Source organism: Gymnoscopelus braueri (genome assembly GCF_963280865.1).
Source record: "Gymnoscopelus braueri genome assembly, chromosome: 6".
NCBI lineage: Eukaryota > Metazoa > Chordata > Actinopteri > Myctophiformes > Myctophidae > Gymnoscopelus > Gymnoscopelus braueri.
This window is the reverse complement of record NC_137607.1, coordinates 37,162,665-37,180,847: the sequence shown is the minus strand read 5'-3', so window position 1 is coordinate 37,180,847 and position 18,183 is coordinate 37,162,665. Positions and strand designations below refer to the sequence as shown.

The following is an 18,183-nucleotide window of genomic DNA, read 5'->3' as shown; positions in this document are numbered from 1 at the left end:
AAGCCTCCTCCGCCTCCATCCATTCAACACAGGAGAGCGTCGCACTGAGCAGAGGAGCGCAGACTGACTGCCATCACATCACTGCGCTATAGCAGCAGATCTACTGGAGATGTGGCTCTCATCCTGAATGCACTGTTTTCTGACAGGACTTGCTACACCTATATTTAAAAAAAGAAAATAGGATGAGAGCATGCTATGTTGCTTGATCTCACGTTCAATGGCTTTTATAGTTTTAGTTTTTTAAATTTCATTGCCAAAAATCAGGCTATGAAATCACCAAGGCAGCTAAAATAATCATTGACAGGCTGTGCCTGATTCATTAACAGCATTATTTGTGTCTATATTGTTTTGTGGCTGCAGTGCTAGGCTATGGATAGGAATAGGATATGCGGTTTGTGCGTGTTTCTCGCACTGTGCTCCGCTGCACCCAGAGATCGGCCATCTGAAAGTTTGATTCGGCCTGACATGAAGTATGATGACCATGGCGACCACCTACAAGAGGAGATAGACGGTCAGGAAAACATTCTCTCACAGGTAAGACAAATTAAATAAAAAACACACACTTTGTGGTTTGTCCATTGAAGCTATATTTACTATGGATTTGATATATTATTGCAATTTAGGCCAGTGGTTCCCAAACAGTGGGTCGGGACCCATTTGTGGGTCGCGGGTCCATTTTTATGGGTCATGAGTAAATATCCAATTTTTTTTCATGAATTTAAGTCTGACATTTTTCCAAAAAAAACATGAACAAATGCCTAAAAATTCTAAAACAAATGTTTAAGAAGTAGTGAAAATAGCCGATCTACAAGCTCACGATGCCAGGCTGTGAGCTTGTAGATCGGCTATTTTCACTATAGTTTGGGTCACGGGGGGATTACAATTTTCTTTTAGGTCTTGAGCTAAAAAAGTTTGGGAACCACTGATTTAGGCTATATATATCTGCATTCAAAAGTGTCTTGATTGTTCGTGGTGGAATATATACAGATCCGTCCTCTTATCTCTTCGTAGCTGCTGGGTGATTATGACAAAGTGAAAGCCCTCTCGGAAGGTTCTGACTGTCGGTGTAAATGTGTTGTCAGACCCCTGAGCAGGAGCGCCTGCCGGCGGATCGAGGAGGGCAGCGCCACCGCCCAGGACTTCTACACTGTGGAGACCATCACCTCAGGAGGACCCCAGTGCAAGTGCGCCTGCATCGCTCCTCCGTCGGCCGTCAACCCATGCGACGGAGAGTACAGGCTGAATAAACTTAGACAGGCTGGAAAAGACAATGTCAAGGTGAAGTGATGGTCATTTTACCATACCTGCTACTACTCCCCCAAAGCCAATACAGGATGGAAGGCTTCTGTATCTGTTCCTCATCCAGGGGTCATCGCCATGCTGGCTTGTTGTGGTGGACATTTTTGTCAAAATTCTATTTTTGCCATGGACATACAAATGAGTGGAGAGAATAATATTACCAGAAACACATGAAGAGCTATAACTCTGGGAGTGCACAAATGGAACCAAATGGACCCATAGGGTCCATTTGGTTCCATTTGTACATTCTCAGAGTTATGGTGTTCCTTGAAAATAAAAAGTTTGAGAACCACTGTCCTAGCGGACTCTTAATGTGCCATAGTGTCATAGTAAATCAGTGTCATACATATTCTGAGGAAAACGACTGACACTCAGTAATTGGTTGTTATGATCAAAATAAGAACATTATAATGGTGCAGTAAAAACAAAATCTAGAATTTGCCACGGACCAGGCCAAGTCTTGCCACGGACAAATGTGTCCCTGTACGGACATATTGATGACCTCAGCGATACAGGATTGAAGGCTTCTGTGCTTAGAGGCCAACCTGATCACTGGGGGGCAAACAGCATTTAAATACTCCCCTTCGCTCTGTCCATTGACCACAGACAGAGCAGTTGGATATATACACTTGCACAATTCTTGGATGGGTTGGGATCATATTTTATTTATGAGATTATTGGAATTTGGAATAATGGGTAACCCATTTTGATGGAATCTACTTGGTCCATTTCTAGCTCTCCTCCATCATTGATTTGCTGGAAGGATCCTTCTACGGCTTGGATCTACTGAAGCTGCACTCCGTCACCAATAAGCTGCTGGGCCGTGTGGAGCACATTGAGAAGGTAATGAGGTCCTTTGGGAGGAGACCGAGTAGTAGCCTACCTTCACATATGAGCAGGATGTGCACAAGCATCAGTAGTATCATGTAGTCACATGGAGTAGATTATTAAAGTAAGCCTATGCACATACAAATGTAGGTTAATCAGGTGTACCAATCACAAATTCATGTTAAATGTATATATAAAATAATAATAGTACTAGCCTAATCAGAGGAATGTCCAGGCTGATATTTCAAGCCATTCATTGTGTATTATTGTATTAAATTCATATCTATTTAATATTTACTTGCTAAGTTACTCCGTAGCACATGTTTTCTTAGCACTGAATCATGTAATCATGTGTTGGTTTCACATTAAACACATCACATTCACATCACATGTAATCATGTGTTGGTTTGGGTTCATGGTTCTTTTTTTTTTTTTTTTTTTTTGGGTTCATGGTTCTTAATGTGAATTTGCACTTTGTAAGTTGCTCTGGATAAGAGCGTCATGTACATGCCTGGATTGTAAATTGTAAATGTGGGGGAAGACATAATTGACTACTGTTATCAGCTGGTACCCATGAGTCTAATGAAACACTCTCCCTGGGACTATCCCATTTATTTTAGGTTCAATTATACCATCTTCCTCACCCATCTGACCTGAAAAATTGCTCCAAACTGTACCTTAGAAGTTGCAAATTAAAATCTACCTCAGGTACAACAACTTGAGCAGAGCTGATCTACAGTATAGGAAGAAGGTGAAACAGCGTATTCATTCACTTTTTATAGAAATTAACTTGTCTAACATCAATTACAGGTTTAAAACAAATGCTGGTATTGTAGAGTATGACAACTGTTTAAATATGACAAATGTGTGATTTAATTTATTACATTTGACACTTTCTGAGTTCAACTCTGTATTTATTGACTTATTCATCCTTAAATGTGTTTGTAGTCCTCAAACCAAATCCGAGTTCTTTCATGAAACTAGCAATCGGTACAATGCTCCATGTCCTATAACAACATATCATGCTGTGCCCATCAATTCATCCAGACAGTCTCTGTGAACCACAGTAAGGTTGAGGCAGAGCCCCAGAGGAGCCCTCTGGTCCAGCCGCATGTGACAGAGAGCCCTCCTGTCCCTCCTAATGACGAGCTTCAGGACAAGAGTGACGTCGTCAGGGCTGCAGCATATCTAAACCCAGAGGCAAGTCAAACCTGGTGGGGTCCATTTGTAATTTGAACGGGGTGAAATAAAACATTTAAAGAATGTTATTGTATTTCTACTTTTAGGCTATTTTACTTTTTTATCATTTAGATAGGTGAGTGTAGAGAGGGACAGGAACTAGCTTGGGGTAAACGGAAAAGTTGTGCAAAACATGACACTGGCTGGAATCGAACCAGCACCTGGCACAGCACATGGGGCACACCTACACACCAGTAGGTGTGTCATGTTATCTTTGACAGACCTTCATTCTCATGCAAATAATAAGAATAAGAATAAGAATAATAACTTATGACCTTCATTCCTCATTCCTTCATTCAACCAGAGATCTTAAGGTAAGGGAATTCAGACCGCTGCGATTTTCCTCCACAACGTTTGCTTAATTTATGCTCTGTCGTACAACGGTGTCCCATGCCGAAAATAGCTCATCTACACTACAGTACTCACAATATACTGTAGATGAGCTATTTTCGGCATTCAACACTTAAAACAGTTTAGTCTCATCGCAAATCTTTGGTCTGAACTAGGCATAACCACTTAAACCCTAAATATACTGTAGTTGACCGGATTCCCAAGTGCTCTACTAGGCTCCCTCCAGTTTTAGCTTGGCACTAAATATCCTTTGAGCTTGTAGATCTGCTATTTTGTGCCAAAATGTAGCCCCAGAATAGTTATGCTAGAGTTCACATGCTTAAATGACCAGTAGTGGATGGTAGTATTGATTGAATCCACATGTTGTAGCACTGTGTGGTCACATCTACAGGAGGGGAGGTCTAGTGTGTCAAAGTATCTTATGCTTTCCTCATGAAAAGGAATATTTTGCCCAGAATACTTGGACTGTGAAAACGGAGGCTAAATCCTGTGTACGTAAAGTGTGGGCTTCCAAAAACAAATGAACAATGATGTGTTCTTTCCATAAATCGTTAAGAATTATTGAGGTAATGCTAAGATTTGGCAAGCCCACTCAGTTTTTCACATCCGAGTGGACGTTAGTGATCTGTGCAGACCACAGAGAAGTTGATGTAGGTAACGCCTTGCACTGCTGGACTCTGATCCAACTCCAGTGTTAAGATAAGATTACAGGCCCTGTCCAGCAGGGATGGGTGGACCTGGACTGGACGCAAACCTGCAACTGAATCAGTGCCATCATATAATTGTTCTTGTTCCAAAATTGTTTCCCAAGTTTTCAATCTTGCCTGTCCTCACCTCTCACACTAAGCATATAGTCAAATGCCAAAATACTGAAAAATTAAATTAACACAGGAAACAATCCAGGTGGAAATTGCTTGCCAGAATACATTAGCACAGAATGTTTATCAGCCCACTTCACTGTTTTCTTCACAACTAATGAGTTTTATAACCTGATTTATACTGTACTTTGTCACGTACCAATGTCGTGCACTGAAAATAGCTGATCTACAAGTGGATCTACTATTTTAGGTTGTATGACAGAGTATAAATTAAGCATACAGTAAGACTATATTTTTTTCCTAACAGGAGAGGTATGAGGAGAAGTTTATTGGGGAACCTGAGTCCTTCCTAAAGAGGGATGCTCCTCTCCAAACCCCTCAGACGCACCCTCAGGAGGTGACGAACCAGAAGCATTCTGATGTGGTGAAGACTGGCCCCAATGGAATGATCATCAGAGGAATGACCTTTTACAAATCTGATCCTGATCCTATGGTGGCTGATGATGGGGAGCCCGGCGAGAACTGTAAGTGCCAACCCTGACAGTGGTCATCCATCACTTAACAAGACAGATAACAAGAAGCCCTTTGTCTGTAACTTGGTAGATAATAATGACATGTTTCTAATCTATTGCGATTGCACACAAGGAAGACATTTCAGTATGTTGAAAGATTTTATTTGAGGCACAGTGCTGTTAACTTCAGCTGTTGAACAAGAGCATCTGCAGATTGTAAATCAGGTCAGAAAGTGTAGAGACTGGTTAAGTATTCTCATAAAACTCAAGCTGGGGAAAAAGAAGCATCTCAAGCAAGCTGTTCAGTAAACTTCCATGTCTTTAGGTATGCTACGGTTTGTGCAGACACAAACATAGTTTTTTCTGCTGTTTTGTGTGGTGGTGCTATTAGTGGTGCTTACTGTGTTTTTATTAAAGATGCAAATGCAATCCGTAAAACGTGTGTCGTACCAGAGATTTGAAACCGTGTCCCCCCACGCGAGGGCCAACATTTCTAGGGGTGAGCTAAGACAGAATGCCCACTTGGGCACAGGGAGACAGGCAATACCTCTTGTCAACCAGCAGTACATTTCTCAATGAAAGAGCAGGGAGCACCACAGTTGTGTATTATATTGTATTAGCATACTCAACCATACAGATTGGTCAAAAATGATGTTTTATTCACACAAAAAGTTCTGGATTGCATCTTTAAGTGTATGCTGTCACTATGCTAACTGCCACCTTGTGATGTCCTATCATGTCATGATACTTACAGTCGTTGTCATAAACTTTGTATCTCCATATTTTTATGTTTTTTCATAAATTAATGTCCTATTTTGTACTTAGTCGTTTGATAAAAATAGCTATACAGCATGTGTTGTGACCTTGCCTTGTAGATCAGCCATTTTAACAATTTTCGCAAATGACATCAATGCCCAAAATTGGGAGGCAAGGTTGAAAGTGGTTTTATAAATATTTTACCAATGTAAAGTATTAACAAGTACGTGTGACTACATAATATTTACATTGGATTCTGCATAATGAGTACTTTCTACTTTGGTACTTTAAGTACATTTTGATGCCAATACTTTTGTACTTTTTACTCATGTGATGTTATACTCACCCTTTGCAGTTTTTGAGTATCATGGATTCAGCGGCGATGGCCCGACCAACCTCTTCATCGAGGAGCACCTCCTCCAGCACAAAGTGCCTCCCAGGCGCAGAGTACGGGTACGGCCTAAGGAATCTCAACCACCTGACGCCACGAAGACCAGCCAACCAGCAAAGTCCAGGCAAACAACAATTCTGGGTGTGTTCAGTGACACCATGTCAACAGATTCAAAGACCGTCCAGTCGACAACGGAGAGTGTCACAACGAGGCCATCACCGACCTCACGGCCAAGCAGGAGCACAGCATTCATGGGTTCAACTATTATTCCAACCCACGCTCGTACTCACAGCAATCCCAGAGCCACTGTATGGCCCATTCCCATTATGCTCAAACCAGTCGGTAGCACACCAAGCCTGGCCAGAGAAGATCCAATCAAAAACACAGTTACTAAAACCTTGATCACACCAAAGCCCCCCACATACAAGGCCCTGTCAAAAGAAACCGCTCACACACCCATCAGCACGATGGACATCTCTTCTCTGGAACCACCAAAGACAATAGAAGTGACAGATGCAACACACACCTTTGCAAGCACTGCTAAAGCTAAGCCCAGTACACCAAGTCTACCCATGGAGGATTCCGTCACAGCCGTCTTAACAGATGTTGCCACGAGCTCTGCACCGGTCATACCCACAACCACCACCTCCACTGCGCTGCTCACGACCACAACCAGAACAGCAGCAATTACAGAGCAAGGAACTGCATCCACCCCCTCCTCTGGGCTGACTATGTCAACACAAAGGCAGACAACCTTACCATCTTCTCCACCCTTTACCAGGTCAATGACCACCACTACGTCTACTACTATTGTTCCTACTACCACCACCACCACCACCACCACTAGACAGACTGCTCCTGCCAAACGCAAGTACAGCATCAGCTGGGATGAGGAAGAGAATGGAAGGTCAGAACCAGACGAGTCAATGCAGAGGAATGAAGAACCATCTCCAGAGAAATCTGGTAGGTTGGATTTGTATGCAACGTGTATGCGGTGCTTTCCTGTGGAGGAAGAGTGTGAAGTTAAAGGTGTTGTAATGTGATTAACCTGCTTGAATTACCTAATTAATTGGAGTTTACCCAATTATGAGTTCAGGGTGACTGTAGCTCAGTGGGTAGAGAGGTTGTCTGGTAATAAGAAGGTCACTGGTTCGCCCCCCGGCCCGTTCTATGTGTTGAAGTGTCCTAATGAACCCCCAACTGCTTCTCCCCGAGTGCTCATCAGACTGTAACGATCTGAGCAGCCATCAGCTGCGTGAAGCTGAAACTGAATTTCCCCCATGGGATTAATAAGGAATACAAATCTAAATCAAATAAGTTGACTTTGATGTATAGTGACATGTAAACTGTCACCCACAGAGAACTGCATATGAAATTAACTTTCACTGATTTCTCCTGTTATAAATCCCACTTATTTGACACCTAAGAATGCTAAATGATTTCTACTGTTATAGATCAAACTGATTTGACACCTAAGAATGCTAAAACAAACCATCCAGTAAACATTACTTGCAAATGCTATTTGAATTAAGCCTGATAACTGCAGACTAATAAATCTTCTGTGTAACTCTCTGGCTCATTCACAGAGGAATGTAAAGACACGTTGGCAACAATCTCGGAACCAGTAACTCATAACACCTATGGCAGAAATGAGGGAGCGTGGATGAAGGACCCAAAGTCTGGTGATGACAAGATTTATGTTGCAAACTACTACTATGGAAACAACCTGTTGGAGTTCCGCAACATGGAGGTCTTTAAGCAAGGTAGGAGTCAGTGGTCAGACCAAACATACACTTATAGAAACAAGCTTGAGGAATCCGTTTACTGTATACTGTTTACTGTACCTTCGCAAACAAGGTTATGTTTTTTCCCTCATTCGATTGTTTGTCTATGACCAAGATAACTGCCGGATCGCCATGAAATTAGCTGTGCACATTCGTGCTCCGAAGAAGAAACCTACTGATTTTGGTGACTCTGACCTTTCCTCTAGTCTAGTGCCACTATCAGGCCAAATGGTAGCACTTGCTATGCATCCTATGTGTATAACACATCATGAACATACTTATAAGGCATTATAATCTGCTCATAACCCTGTATAATCAGATTTATAAGAGCCCATAAATACTCAGAATGCTTTACAACCATAACCATAACACATTATAAGGCCTTTTATAATGACTTATAAGTATCAAGTGTTATACTTCATAATTGCTGCCAAATTGGTAACAGTTGCTATGCATCCCAAATTAATTCTCATAGTTATAATACGTTATACTCAATTGATAATGCTTTATTATCACTGTTATAATGTGTCATAACCATTATAATGCATTATTATAATGCATTATACTACGATTATAAGTTATTATAAGTGGTCATGTGTTACTTTATGATCATTTTATAAGGCTTTATTATCACGTTTATAATGCCTTATTATCACTTATAAGGCGTTATACTGTGATTATAAGTTATTATAAAGTGAACATTTGTGACATTATGATCATTTTATAAGGTGTTATTTTTACATTTTTATTGCCTTTAAATCACTGTTATAATGCATTATAATTACTGTTATAATGCATTACACTATGATCATAAGTTATTATAAGTGGCATTTGTTACTTTATGATCATTTAATAATGCTGTATTATAACGTCTAAAATGCCTTATACTCACTGTCATAACGCATTTTAATCACTGTTATAATGCCTTATTGTCACTTATAATGCATTATAACTGTGATTATAATGCATTATAACAGTGATAATAAAGGATTAATTATAATGGATTATAACTATGAGAATACATTTTGGGTTGCATAGCAAGTGTTACCAAGTGGGTAGCAATTATGAAGTATTATAATACTTGACATTATAAGTCATTATAACATGCTGTATAATGTGTTATGATTGCATTATACGTTGTTATGAATATTTATAACTGTAATCATCAAGTGTTATAAGCATAATACAATGTATTTATACTTGAACTGATACAAGTCACTATAACAAGCTTTATAATGTGATATGGTTATGGTTATAAAGCATTATGAGTATTTATGAGCTCTTATAAATCTGATTATACAGGGTTATGAGCAGATTATAATGCATTATAAGTATGTTCATGATGCGTTATACACATAGGATGCATAGCAAGTGCTACCGGCCAAATTATCACTTTTCAAATTAGTGAAATTCTTGAACCTTTAGTCATGAAGACGCACATTTAGGCCTCCAAGAGGGAGAAACCTATTGATTGGGGTGACGCTGTGACCTGACTTTGCATTGAGCAAACTGGGAAGTTTTATTTGGCCTTTGGCAGAGGCCTGCAAATCGCCTGTGTACATTCTTGTTCATGAATGTTCTGCTTGTTTCTTGTCCTCTCTAGGTCGATTTACCAACTCCTACAAGCTGCCTTACAACTGGATTGGAACAGGCCACGTGGTCTACGACGGCGCCTTCTACTACAACCGAGCCTTCTCCCGTGATATCATCAAGTACGACCTGCGTCTGCGGTACGTGGCCGCCTGGACCTTCCTGCACGACGCTGTGTTTGAAGAGTCTTCGTCACCGTGGGAATGGCGTGGGCACTCAGACATCGACTTTGCAGTGGACGAGAGTGGCCTGTGGATCATCTATCCGGCGCTGGACGACGAGGGCTACCTACAGGAAGTGATAGTTCTGACTCGGCTGGACCCGTCGGATCTCAGCATGCAGAGGGAGACCACGTGGAGAACGGGACTGAGGCGCAACCACTACGGGAACTGCTTCATCGTGTGTGGCGTCCTGTACGCTGTTGACAGCTACAACCGAAGAGACGCCAACCTAGCGTATGCCTTTGACACACACACCAACACTCAGATGGTTCCTAGAATGCCCTTCACCAATAACTATACCTACACCACACAAGTCGACTACAACCCCAAAGAGGGCGTGTTGTACGCATGGGACGATGGACACCAAGTCACATACAACATCAAATTTGCCTATGTAAACCCCCCCTAGTCAAGGGTTTGATTAGCCTGGCATTGCCAGACTGATGATGGATTCACTCGCACGTTCCTCCACGGTATCAGTCTGGACTTCGGCCCATAGGCAGAGAGTATGAGAAATCAGAAAATGACCGGGCCAATCAGGGGCTGCTTTTCACTGTTGTACGGCCAATTGAAACGCAGTCACTGATTGGCCCGGTCATTTTCCGATTTCTCATACTCTCTGCCAATGGGCCAAGTCCAGACTGATACCGTGGAGGAATGTGTGAGTGAATCCACGTCATCAGTCTGGCACTGCCAGGCTAGGGTTTGATAGCCATTAGTTTAGAAGCAAAGTAATAATGTGCGTTGGGAGTGGATTGTAGATCAGTCCACATAGCCATCAGTATATTGTGATGAAATGCCCTTTTATAAAGTAAATTGTCTTGGTGATGAATATACATGTTGGGTGTATTTGTTATTTTCCTGCGAGAAAATAATTGTTTCTGTTTCTATTCAGTGGGGAAGCTACATGAAACGAATGCTTCAGTCAACACAGCACATTTACTGTATATACTGTAATATAAACCATTGTGAAATACATGAATGTAGAGAAATAATGTCACGGCAAGTCCAAATCAATACTTGGACACATGAAGCTATAACAATTAATTCAGAGGAACGCCCTCATCACAGCATATTGTACAATCTGTACCTTCCAACAGTACAACCAACCAGATTTTATGGACTAATTGTCTCATTCCATGTTCTGTTTTATACACATTTATTTTTATATTACAGTTTTCGTTGCATTCTTGTACATGTACCATAAGACTTCTGGCAGTGAATGGGTATCTGTTGACCTTTGTTCGATGAAAGCACTTATTACGTACTCCCTGCATATCAGATTGTACCGTTTTGAAGAGACTGCAATAAAGGTCTGAAAATACTAACTGAAAAATCACTCCTTTGTTGGTTTAATTCACAGTTAAAGTCAAAGTGGCTATAATTACCTCCTGTGAGCTGTAATCCAATCTGCACAGTCAGTCAAGGGGGAAGGCAACCAGATCTATAAAAAAGAAAAGGGCTACAAAGGACACCCACAAGTATAGAAATATGCACAAGTCATGTGCTACCCTGTAATTTCCTCCCTTACCTAAATTGAGAAACTGTAGTGCAAAATATCGAAGGGAGCAATCTCAACCCACTGTAAATATCAAACCAAGACTAACCCATTAAAGGGATAGTTCACCCAAATAATGTCCTACCTGAACCGCTGCCGGTCAAATTATTGGCTTGGGAATGCGACAAAAAAAAAATATATATCCATGAAATCAAGTCTCCATGGGGTGAAAAAAGTCATTTTGGGGGTGAACTATCCCTTTAATTTAAGACCTGAAGCCGATTCTACAAATGTCTTCTAAAGCAATAGTTCTCAAACTTTTTTGTAATTCACAATTATTCAAGACTTTTCAAAAATGTTTAAAAAAATAGCAGATGTACAAGCTCGCAGCTAATTTTGAATAGCCAACGCTAAATTCTAAAATGACACGGTTCCCGGTTTTAATGGGCTAGTAGTATCCCATGAAGGAGTCGCGACCCTTCCCAATAACCCACATAACAGACGTACAGGCATATGCAGTGTAAATCCAGTGTTTTATTGACTCACCATTTTTGGTAATATGATATTATACAACAAAAAAATATCATTTAAAAAGCAATTGTGTTCTTCCTTTGTCCCTGACAAAATCATGGGATGTAGTTAAAATGCAAAAATGACATCAACTGAATTAAATGTATTTTTGAAACAAACGGCAACAACAAACATAGAAAGGCTGTGCTTAAAATCACATAACTGAACGGGTCACACTATTTAAAGGATCAGCATTGCAAGGGTATCGGTTGACCTAGAATAGAATTGTCCATGCAATAACACAGTCAAAAGGTTTACACTTTGGAATATGCAGATAGATAGCAACATCCTACTCTACACATCTTCGCCAATAAATAACTATTACAGATTTTCCCACCATACAAAAATCCCAATTAAATTCCTTTTCACCCATTACCAGTAAAAACGACAGTGCTATTATGTATTATTTCAAATCTACAAAGGGATCGAAAATCTGTGCTTAACAGGTTCGGCACCACAGGAGTATAGGTAATAATTAATAACACCTCTATCCTTAAATAGTACTATATATGCTATCAGGAAATATTTTGTCACCCAATATTTCTTTAGATATTGCTTTTCACTATGCCACATTTTAAATATGGATCATTCTGTTTAACAATAAAAGTGCAATTAGGACAAGTGGACAGAGAGATCAAATGTGATCATCTTCATTTTGACCATATTTACCGATTCCAAAAGTTGCATCAATGTTTTTTAGCTCAGTGTATCACAAAATGTTCAAATCAGAGTAACCAATAGATGTTTTCATGGTGAACAAGCAAAATCCATCCCAGTTGAAGGGAACATTATGTAGGACACACATACAGTAACAAAATCAAAAACTATATCTATACATTGAATAGAATTATCTTTTGAAAGCCTAATTGAGGAAAAAAAAACAATGTGCTCAAATGTACATACTTGTTTTTTCTTGACATTTAAGCGGCTAGTGGCTATGTATGTGGCTTATATCCCAATAATAAGTTGACATAATTATTTCATATTAGTCCAAATAAATATGTATATTTCTTAATCTATTTAGGTATTTAAGCAAAGCACAGTGCAAACAAAGACCTTAAAACAAAGAACATAAATTCTTCATCAATACAATATTGAGAATAAAGCATTTCAATACATGAATAAATGGAAACCCAAACCATCAAAATAATAGTGGTTGCTATTTTCACTGACTTCCTGAGTATATGCCTCTACTACTATTATTTACTTCTGAGAAATAAAATACTAACCTTCATTCACCAGAGGAAGTAAAACAATGAGAGATGTGAGTAAGAAAAATAGATCGAGAATAGTGTTCCCTTTCTGGCAAGGTCACAACATAAATCAATGTTAACAGAAAATTGTCATTTCAAAAGTAATGAAATACATTTCAACCAATGAAAAACAAATTGTTCTGTCTCTATTCATTAAGGCTTGGTGCACATAGAGATCCCAACCTTTTTTATTTTTTTCGTTGAAAAAAACATGACATGCTACTCTATGCTTGGCCAGAAAGCAACAACCAAAAAAGAATGAAGAAACATTCTATGGGGTAAAAGTATTCATGTTATGATGAGGTGACTCAGGGTTCAATGCCCTGCCTCCTGCTGCTCTGCAACTACCTTTGTGCAGGGCATCTGGGGATCTGGGGAAAAGTCAGCCTTACCACACAAGGAGACTACATCTGCCCTTGGGTCATCACAATACATCTCCGGATATCAAGGCTGAAAAAAGAATGCGGCCGACTTGACACTGACCATTTCAACTACTTCAGCCTTCTAATGACTGTGTTCCCTCCCAAGGCCCGCCCCGAGGTGAGCCCATGCATAATTCTGATCGAGATCAAAAGACAGACCAGAACAATTAAATCAGTGTATAAAAAGGTAAAAGATTAGATAAAAGTTCCACCTTTCCTGAATTACAGTGAATGCATCAGTTGACTGGGTTCTCATGCAGAACCCATGAGGACCCCGACGGGGGGTGTGGCTTGGCTCTCGGCCGATGAGGGTTGGTAGAGAGTGTCAGTGTGGTTGACCCGGAGCACTGGTGGAATGGTGGAGGACTTGATGTGGAGGATCCTGGTGTGTGTGACCTCACAGTCGATCTGCATCATTATCTCAAAGCCCTTGTCTGGTATTATGCTCTCTGAAATAGAAAGACAAAGGATTTGTTAAGTCATAGTTTTATTCACCTGCACAGCAAGGAATCGCTGCGGTAGAGCAACAAAACACAATTATGAAGCACTTACAGAACAACAAAAATAAACATATGTGCAGGTGAGATTTAATAGAAAAAACCTCCAGGGGCTCATAAAAAAACCATCTCACCTCAAAAGTTAGGAATTTATATCAAGGCTGCGCTTTAACAAGAGATACAAATGTCATGCGAACGACCTCTGTTCATTTATTCTCAGTCTGTCTAACAAGTGATTGGACATGGTTTTTGTCATGCCTTTCCCCAGTGCCTTTTTAAATGATAAGGGAGACAGCACTTTGGGTGGGGGTAGGGGGTGTTTTGTAGGGTCGGGGCAGTTGGGGGTTGAGAACCGCAGCAAAAACAGGGTTACAAAGACAGCTGGAGGCCAGAGGTGAGTCACGCACTGGCTTTCTCCATCATGGAGATAAACAAAACAGCTCCAAACAAGAGGAAGACATGCAAATTTGAGGGAAGGAGAACAGAGAAGAAATGCTGGCAAGAGTGAAGGAGAAAAAGTGATCGCTGATGATGACTCAGGCATTTGTGTTTGAGAAAGCCCCAGGAGACTGCAACACTGCAGATGGTATAGGTCAGCACAATGAAATAAAGTTTGTTATACTCAGCTTCAAGGGTAAACAACATTTCCACAAAAAGGTCATCTTGGAAATTGGAACCCTAAACAAGGACTGTAATTACCCTTTATTCTGCAGAAAAACTTAAATAAGGTTGTGAAAAAAACATACTGATGTTTAAACAAGCTGTGTGGTCCCTGGTTTGTGGAATCTCACAGTCTAGCTTAATTGAATGGACAGTATTCACTGTGCCTTGGGGAAGAACACCTTTGAGTGGACAGGCTAGTAAAACTTCCTTAGCTACCAAAGCCCATAAACAGCATGTTGAAGGATCCGTCCATGTCGGGTTTATTTACATTACTGCACAACTTGCACTTAACAGACTTCTGCCTCTTATGGTTCTCCCTATGAGCAAAAGAGATGAGTTGGTGAAGAGTGTGACAATAACATTCCCCATATGGACTGCATAGGAATGGCATGCCACCACCAGGTTTTGGTAGAGTCTCATATGACCAAGAAAGGCAGCTAAAGAAGGCTTTAAAATGAGGTTGGTAAGAAACAGACGTCTTTTTCCAGAGACACCTGTCCAAGACATTAGTTTCTTGAGCCCTGCCATAGGGTTTCCATATACTTGGGAAGCAGATGCGGAATCAAGTTTAATCAGATGGGCGGTTGCTATGTGATAAGTCCTTCTTCAGCTGGGGTATTCCATGAGTATTCATATCATTAGATGTATCTCTGTCCATCCACTCTACTGGAGTGAAACTTGGCCTTTTCAAATGGCAATGATGTTTCAGCTGGCAACTTTGGAAGTCATCTCAAAGAGTACAAATTTACTTACTCACTTACTCACGGAATGTTTCCATAAAGACAGGAGACACTACGCGACAGTGTACTTCTTATACCTTGATAAGATCATGCTGTATGGGTGTACAGTACATTTTCCTCCAAGTTCAAGTTCCGGTTAATTGAAGAAGGTTCCTCATGGCAAATACTGGAGATAAGCCGTCTTTGGTAGGCTATAAGTAGCAGTGCTGTCTGCTGACCCAGAAAAACAACTACAGTATAAGTAACAGGCTGGAAAATCAGGTGCACACTCACAGAAATGGCTTTTCTCTTTATTTCACATTTCGGGCCATAGCCTTTATCAAGGAAGCTGGTGTGGATTAAGAAGTTCCATTCAATACCACAGAAATTCCACCACTGACTGGTGGAATTTGAAAATTCGCTTTTTCCCCCAGTGACAATTATTCTTTTTCCTATGCCAATTCCCGATTCCCGTTTTCTAGTCTATTTCATTGGTGGAAAGTAACCAAGTACATTTACTCAAGTAATACACACATATATATATATATATATATAAAGGACAATACATCAGAATTCCTTTACTCAATAGTATTGATATCGGCCTGGCTCTACTGGCAGCAATCGCCAGTGAGAAGCCAGCAGGGGACTGTGCCCATGTCGCTGTACTAGTGACACCTACTGGTTGGCCCCTCTGTTTTAGCAGAGAGGGGGCCTGGGGAAGATGATGTAAAACCTCTGTGCATGTTACATCCTCCCGGTGAAACTCCTTGCTGTCAGGTGAATAGATGAGGCACATGGAAGTCTACACCTTCCCCAGGCCAACACTGGTGTTTGGCAGCGACAGGGAGCACAGTAAACAGGTGGGAATTGGCAACAACTAAATTGGGAGAACAAATAGATGACAATCCCAAAATAATTTGAAAAATAAATCAATTCAAGTTTACAAAACAAGGTGCCTAGCTTTGGAGGAGCTCATACTATTTCAAAGGCGTGCCATGTACAGTATGAGGACCATACTGGACTGGTTGCATCCATCTTTCACGAAATTACCAAAACAGCTCGACAGGGCATAAACAGTGGGACAGGGAACACAAAAACACACAGCCTGGAGGGCCCAACTTCAAAAGGCAGGTCTTTGAAGGGGCTGCCAAGACTAGCCCTCTCCTTACTCTTGCCAGGTCTCCTTTCTCCCCTTTTACCGGTGCCATCTGGAGACGTTCCAGAAAGTTCCTTCCTGGCCTCTTCAGTGGCAGAATGTGGGCTAGTGTGCGCGCTGACTAAGCCCTGTGGTGTGACAGCATTACATTTAGAGGAAACTCAAGAGGGCATCTCTGGAGGACAGTGTTTGCCAGCTTGGCATGGAGACTGACACCCGAGAGGACATGTTTGAGATGGGAGCTCTGTTTGTATCCAAAAGGAAGCAACTCATCAGTAAGCATAATCACAGGAATCGTTAGAGGCAATTTGAGTCAATAAGAAGGAATTAGGTCTTAATAGGATGCTCATTAGGCCATTCAAATTACCTACCAAACTGGCCAGGGACTTGAAAATGAATGGCTCTATCATCATCATCATCATCATCATCATCATCACATAATTTGATATTTATATTTATATGAGAGCAGGGAAAACTACAATCAACTGAAGAAGTAGAGAGCTACTTTAGGAATTTTATATAATTTAAGACGGTATAAATATGACAAAGTCATGCAAGTGAAGGATGGTTTCACAACTTTGTGATAGGAGTAACTTGTGAGGGCTAAACTTCTGGACTGGCATGAGTGGCGTCTAGTCAAGAGGGCTGGTGGGGAATAGGATTGTTCTGTTTAGATTAGGAGAGTAGGAAAATGTGACCCTGTGACTCCTTCAGCATTGCCAAACTCTACACTTAACCCACCATTACAAGCTGCCTGTTAGCTACACTAACTAGACATTTAAACCCAAAGAAGGCAAAACAGACTGCAGCATTGCGAGTGCACGTGTGATAATATCCCAACAGCCTATTCACCTGGAATTAAAAAAAAAAAAAAGTGACGTGATGTCAGCCCTGAAAAATCCTTCTGCTCAAAACATGTCGGTTTCAATTGATTGAGCTTCTTTCAAACTCAGGGGATCATTAAATAAACACTCCTTTTAAGGAGTTCAGCATTCAGCCACGAGAGATATTTTTAGAGGGAGAATCACAGAGGTCAAAAATGTCAAGTGACTTCAACAGAACTTCTGAACCGTGGATGTACAGTCAGACAGAGGCAGGCCGTGGCCTACATCAAAGTCCCTATCGCCGTTGTTCAGTGATTGACCGGGACAGACCAAAAGATCAGTACGTATTAGCAGAACCTATCAGCCTCTAACAGATGAAAGCCATTTATTTGACTGGAGGAGGGGGGGGGGGGCATTCCTGGAGGAGAGCTACAGGGAGCTGGAAAAAATTATCCTCCGCTCTGGAGCAATCACGCTGCACAGAGGGGACAGCATTTTTGCTTTTCTAAGGGTCTCCCCCCAAGCTTAAGATGTACACTCACGCAGAATCTTTTCAAACAAAGATTACATGAATCTAAAACACGCCTCTGAGACCCGAGTCATCTGAGGGACATATATAGCCTATGTACACAGGGTTTATGAGGGCCATGTGTGCTTTGACCCGCCACCACTTCTTACAGGACAGATAAAAGGATTTCTGCCATGTCACCGGGATCTCAACAGCATGGTCTTGGCTCATCTCCCTCCCGGTTCAGGAACGACCTTCCCACTCCAGCTAGCACAGCAGAGTGG

At 41.0% G+C, this 18,183-nt stretch overlaps 2 protein-coding genes across 3 annotated transcripts in view; one reads left to right on the top strand and one right to left on the bottom strand.

Annotated features, from left to right (window-relative positions):
• Positions 1–23: 23 nt before the first annotated feature.
• Positions 24–11,125, top strand: olfml2ba (olfactomedin-like 2Ba). Its single transcript, XM_080431949.1, has 8 exons — positions 24–534; positions 1,012–1,278; positions 2,035–2,142; positions 3,175–3,327; positions 4,843–5,059; positions 6,159–7,157; positions 7,781–7,957; positions 9,582–11,125. The coding sequence occupies exons 1-8, from the start codon at positions 370–372 to the stop codon at positions 10,196–10,198; spliced, it is 2,703 nt and encodes a 900-aa protein (XP_080288075.1). The 5' UTR covers positions 24–369; the 3' UTR covers positions 10,199–11,125.
• A 678-nt stretch (positions 11,126–11,803) lies between these two features.
• atf6 (activating transcription factor 6) overlaps positions 11,804–18,183 on the bottom strand; it is a 62,213-nt gene continuing 55,833 nt past the window's right edge. For both annotated transcript variants that reach the window (XM_080431955.1, XM_080431956.1), the window contains exon 16: positions 11,804–13,981. In XM_080431955.1, coding sequence (XP_080288081.1) covers positions 13,785–13,981 — 197 coding nt within the window. In that variant the 3' untranslated portion in view covers positions 11,804–13,784. The remainder of the gene's footprint in view (positions 13,982–18,183) is intronic.

Coding starts and splice junctions, on each gene's coding strand:
- olfml2ba (XM_080431949.1), top strand. CDS start 370: ATGGATAGGAATAGGATATGCGGTTTGTGCGTGTTTCTCGCACTGTGC. Junction 3,328..4,842: donor CAGCATATCTAAACCCAGAG/GCAAGTCAAACC, acceptor TTTTCCTAACAG/GAGAGGTATGAGGAGAAGTT. Junction 7,158..7,780: donor ACCATCTCCAGAGAAATCTG/GTAGGTTGGATT, acceptor GCTCATTCACAG/AGGAATGTAAAGACACGTTG.